This window comes from Pantherophis guttatus, chromosome 5 (assembly GCF_059756535.1).
Source record: "Pantherophis guttatus breed Tessera chromosome 5, ASM5975653v1, whole genome shotgun sequence".
NCBI lineage: Eukaryota > Metazoa > Chordata > Lepidosauria > Squamata > Colubridae > Pantherophis > Pantherophis guttatus.
Genome location: NC_142067.1, coordinates 47,641,769 through 47,647,768, shown reverse-complemented (window position 1 = coordinate 47,647,768; position 6,000 = coordinate 47,641,769). Strand labels below are relative to the sequence as shown.

General features: G+C 34.3%; 1 protein-coding gene across 1 annotated transcript in view; it reads left to right on the top strand.

Annotated features, from left to right (window-relative positions):
• Positions 1-274: 274 nt before the first annotated feature.
• Positions 275-6,000, top strand: part of TMPRSS15 (transmembrane serine protease 15) — a 68,361-nt gene continuing 62,635 nt past the window's right edge. Inside the window, exons 1-3 of the mRNA XM_034418667.2 lie at positions 275-284; positions 1,305-1,426; positions 3,590-3,657. Of these exons, the coding sequence (XP_034274558.1) occupies positions 275-284; positions 1,305-1,426; positions 3,590-3,657 (200 nt within the window). The remainder of the gene's footprint in view (positions 285-1,304; positions 1,427-3,589; positions 3,658-6,000) is intronic.

Sequence of the window (6,000 nt, the reverse complement as noted above, 5' to 3'; positions counted from 1 at the left end):
GCAAGAGTCTTTTTCCAAAACTATTTATAAGAAAACTGTTTCATGCTCAAGAGAAGTATTAATCTTTTATTCTTATAATACTCTGAAAGTATTCTTAGTACCAGCAGTACTAAGTACTCAGTACCTCAGCAATTTTAATCCAACTTGAAACTACTGATTTCTATGACTAAAGCCACCTACATCTGTTTTTATAAGTATTACATCAGTTTTCTATGTTTTTATTAGTCTGAATAACTAATTGAATAACAACTCTAAGCCTCTTCTTAGGTCCAAGATGGGTCTACGTAATTCATTAAAGAAAATAAAACAATAGAGCAAGATTGATGAAATCTAAATTAATAACTCATTATAACTTACATCATATATGCATCAGCACTGTATTATAAAGGAGTCTAATATAAAGAAGGCCTTTTATTTTACAATAAAGCACAAATATAAGGCTCAGTATGTGAATAAGGTTGGATGACCATATCTTTAGATCTGTAAAAGATAATACAACACTATTTTCCAGAAACGTGGATCTAAGCTTTCCCAATTTGTATCAAATCCAAGTGAAGTTCCAAACATCAGTCTTGCTTTTCAAAAAAATACATACTCCCCCACAACCACATCTGTTCTTCAACTGTAGCATCATTAATACAGAATAGTTCAGTTGTTATTTATGTTCTGTCTCAACTAAGGATAGTTCTGGAATTTCTGCTTGCCCTGTTGTCAAAATGAACCATCCATTGTTTCCTGAGTACAGAAAAATATGATGCCATTCCCTATCAGCTGTTTTTAATTGTTTTGTGTTCTATGTTGTCTTAAGTCCTTTTAAGCATAGGGTTTTGATCTAGCAAGAATCTATCTGATTGACCACAGCATTTGCCAAAGTCCCCTTACCTCCTGTAGCTGATCATTAATCTGTGTCGCCATTTCAGTCTGGCCAACCAGGATCCTATGTTCTCTGCTTTTTTTTAATGATTTTATTTACAGTTGTTCCAGTGATTGTTTATTAATTCAATGAACTTTCCCTGACTTAGATTTTCTCACTCTTTCTAAAGGCTCATCATTTAACTCTTACATCTTCCAATGGGCATGCTTTTAGTTTCTATACAAGTTTGGAAAAGTACACTTGCATTACTTCAGTGCTAGAAATAGAATGAAAACTGTTTATAATGAAAATATATACAATTGAATATTTATTCCATCTCTACTTACATGAATCCATATTCATAGATTTAAAAAATGCAAAAAGTCTAAACCAACAGAATGAGAGAAACAATTTGCTTTCTCACTTCTATACTTTTTTTTTTTTTAATCAGGAGAAAAATACCATGAAGCAAAGGGAATATTTACAATAAAATCAGGAGCATTGTTCACCCCTGCTTTGCAAAATAAATCATCAGTAGACTTCAAAGTTCTTGCCTTTGATGTTCAGCAAATGGTAAAGATAAATTGATTTTTACTGCATTATTTCTGTATTTCCACAATCCCTTTTTTGCTTAAACAAGTCAATCTCCTATCAATATATGTGAATGAGTGTGCGAGAGAGAAGAATATAAAAGCAATAGCACTTAGACTTATATACCACTTCACAGTGCTTTACAGCCCTCTCTAAGAGGTTTACAGAGTCAGCATATTGCCCCCAACAATCTAGGTCCTCATTTTACTGACCTCGGAAGAATGGAAAGCTGAGTCAACCTTGAGCCAATGACAATCAAACTGCTGACAGTCAGCATAATTAGCCTGCAATAGTGTATTCTAACCACTGTGCCACCATGCAGTGGTTATATATGTGCATGCATAAGTATGTCCATAAGAAATGGCATTTTCTGTATTCCATCAATTAAAGGTAATCTCTTCCCTGTTGTAGTAATTTCTCTATTTGCCCCCAATGTCACACCCATGGACGCAAACATGACATCTTTTAAAAAGGTTTTAAATATCTAGATGTTCCTATAGGTATTGAATTAGATTGACATATAAACTCACTTTAAATATAAATATATAATGTTGCTGACATGGTATGTATTTTATTTTTTTATTATATATTTTGATTTTTAAATTCTTTTAGTAGTTCAAAATCTCTCTACAAGAGAATGGCAATATACTGCATGTTAAATAGTTACACAGAACTACTGTATAGATAGAGAAGTTTAGAAAGAAAAAAAATTCAAAAATACTATACATTATTAAAAGGTAAAGGTAAAGGTTCCCCTCGCACATATGTGCTAGTCGTTCCTGACTCTAGGGGGCGGTGCTCATCTCTGTTTCAAAGCCGAAGAGCCAGCGCTGTCTGAAGATGTCGTCGTGGTCATGTGGCTGGCATGACTAAAGGCGCACGGAACACTGTTACCTTCCCACCAAAGGTGGTCCCTATTTTTCTATTTGCATTTTTTACGTGCTTTAGAACTGCTAAGTTGGCAGAAGCTGGGACAAGTAATCAGAGCTCACCCCATTACGCGGCACTAGGGATTCGAACCTCTGAATTGTCAACCTTTCGATCGACAAGCTCAGCATCTTAGCCACCGAGCCACTGCATTCCTCTACTATATATTATACAATATTACAATGCTAAGAACAAATAAAATGTAGAAAATAGCCATGTCTGTCTAGAGAAGGAAACCATGCGAGCTAACCAAAGAACATTCCTATAAGAGATTTTCCACCCACCTAATTCAATGCCTGAAGGGAAAGCCAGGTTTTCAAACATTTTTTTTAAACAGAGTCACGATGAGGGACATCATTGCATTGCCACAAGAGATCCAAATCCAGTCCTGTTGAATTCCATTGACGCTTATCTACTGCCAGTTTAGTGCTGACCATTGAATAGATTCTTACACATAGGCTTGAATAAACCTTCTATGTTGAAACTTTACAAATAGTCCTGATTCTTTGCCCCTGACAGTCAATTGATGTAAATCAGTTTGTGTATGCATCTGTGTGTGTGTATCCTTTTCCTTCGTGGTCATTATTTTTGAGCAGAAAGATGTAACTGCTGAATCAACTGAAGTTTGTCTGTCTGTCTGTCGGATCAGCTTTCTTTTCTCTTTCTATATCTCTACATCAAAAAAGCCATGGTATTATTTTAAAAGTTATTAGTTTGTAAGAGAAAAAAACTGAATATTTCTTTCCTTTATAGGAAAAAAGGTTTAGGATTTTTTATTTCAGATGATATCACTTTTTAGAATAGAATTCTTTATTGGCCAAGTGTGATTGGACACACAAGGAATTTGTCTTTGGTGTATATGCTCTCAGTGTACATAAGGAGAATAAAATACATTCATCAAGAATGTATTTAGTGATAGTCAAGGTTACTAATAAGCTATCAAATCATACTAGGAAACAAATAAAAACACTATAATTGAAAGATACAAGCAGACATGGTTATAGTAATAAGTGGGAGGCGATAGATACTAGTAAGAAAGAGAATAATAGTAATACAGTCTTAGTAAATTATTTGACAGTGTTGTGGGAATTAATTGTTAACAGAGTGATGGCATTTGGGAAAAACTATCCTTGTGTCTAGTTGTTCTAGTTGTTACATTTTCTATATTAGAAAATATATTCTACATATGTTTTATATTGTTCATCTTTATATATCTAGGTAGATGATATCTTACATGCAAGTGAACTTCAAAATGAATATAAGGGAAGTAAAGTTTCGCAGTTTAGGTAAGTTAATTTTTAATAAAAATTAATATTAGGATGGACATTATGTACTCATGCTTGAAATATTACTGAAATCATAGGATTTTTCACACTAGAATTATACATGTTTATTCCTCTTCATCTGCTTCTAACGCTACAATTTTAAAATTCCTACATGGCTATCTTATCTTCAGCATAGATCCTGTTCTATGCTCTATAGGAAAATTGGAGTAAAATTTCCTTCTTGAAGGTCTTAATGAAAGAGTAGTAGTAAAATTAAATGAAAATGAAGGAAAGAAATCAAAAGTGCAGAGAAAATTCCTTTGCTTTCCATTTATCAGCCCAAGTAATACAGTCCTGGATGAAGCATACTTATAAATTATGGGCTATAATACAAGTGATCCTCAACCTATAATTGAGACTGGAACTCCATCACTAAGTGATGTGGTCATTAAGATGCACTTGATTTTATGCCATGATTTTGCCATGGTTGTTAACTCATTAAATAAATTATGTCATCATTAAATGAATGCAGTTTCTGCCTTTGAATTTGCTTGTCAGAAGCCTCTGGAAAGGTCATCAATGGTGATCACGAGACCACGGGACTCTGCAACTATCATAAATACATGCCAATTGCAAGCATCCAAATTTTGATCACATGCATTTTGTGCAATGACCATATTTTTTGCAATGACATGGGCCCGGGGTACTTGCAGGACCACGTCCTACCGGCCTCCCACCGCCCAGTGCGCTCACATAGGACTGCCCTCCTCCGAGTGCCATCGGCCAGACAATGTCATCTGGTGGTGCCCAGGATGAGGGCGTTCTCTGTGGGCGCACCGATCCTCTGGAACGAATTACCCACTGGACTCTGGACGGCCCCCAACATCCGCTCTTTCTGCGGTGACCTGAAGACATGGCTTTTCCAACAAATCTCCTGATCTGCTGGGATCTGCTAGTTTTAATCTGTTGGGGATTTTAATTGGATTATTTTAGTGCTAATTTTTATTGTTCTGTTGTTTTATTGTTGTGAGCCGCCCCGAGTCTTTCGGGAGAACGGCGGCATATAAGTCTGAATAAACTAAACTAAACTAAACTAAATGGGAGGTGCTCATAAGACAATGTTTAGCATGGTGTAACTTCAAACAGTCATTGAATGAATGATCATAATTTAAGAACTATCCACAGAACCATACTGGTCAGGTACAATTTGGTAAAAAGATATTTTATTACTTTCCACTCTAGAGGCGAAAGAAAGAGTGACTGATCCCAAATCTCCCAACCTAATCAGCTTTGTCCTCCATAACAGAGAACTGGTTATCTCAGTTCATAACCACTCTTTTTACCTATCGCAAAACTATGGAGGAGGAATTGGTCCAGGAATCATTTTCTTTAGTCCATATCCTAATCAGATCTGTTAAGAAATAAAATGGATTTCCTCAAATTAATGTTAACAATTGTTGAATACCTTTGCTAATGATATTGAAATATAGAATCACCATTCTCAAGTTCAGTAGTTTTAACTGTCAAGTTATATTACATATACTATAAGTTAAATAAGAGGCGAAATGTTTGGCTTTAATAAAAATGAAAGGTGTATTTGTTAATGTTTCACCAACCAAGATCATCATTCTAGAATACAATAGCATTAGTTACCACATTATATTAACAAAAAGTTAAATAAGAGGGGAAATCTTTTACTTGAATAAGAATGAAGATATACTGTATACAGGCAAACATCTCTACACCAATCTCCATTTTAATATTCCAAAGCTCGCATTCATAGTCTAGTCCAGAATGCTGGCATTTCTAATGGAATCTTGTCCAAATCATAACTACTCTCAAGTCTGTTTAGCTTTTAAGGTTAGACAATCTCAGCCTGGTTTTATATTCCTCATTTCAATTAACAGATGGATTATTGTGATAATGCTCTAAATCCATGTAATTCATCATAGACCAAAAACACGATTTTAAATATGAGAGTAGAAATCCTATTATGCATACAATTTGTAGAGGTTTTTATCTTTCACCCCTCAAGTTATGATATTTATGAAATCTTTCTTCATACATAGTACTTAAAAGTGATAAAATTTTAAAAAAAGTAGTGTACCCTCATATACTTAACATATAATTCTGTGTAGTTTAGTTCAGGTTTCAATTTTAGCTTTATTAAATGTGTAAACACTGATACAGAGCAAAGTACTAAAATCAAGTTAATTTTAATACAGAAAATTACACTTTCTAGTAACTTGCCCAACTTGTAAAACTGATTTCATTGCTTTTTTCTGCAGAGTAACATGTATCCTTTTAATTCAAAGAACATTTCCTTGCAATTTTTCTATAAAAGACATGCAATGTATTACAATG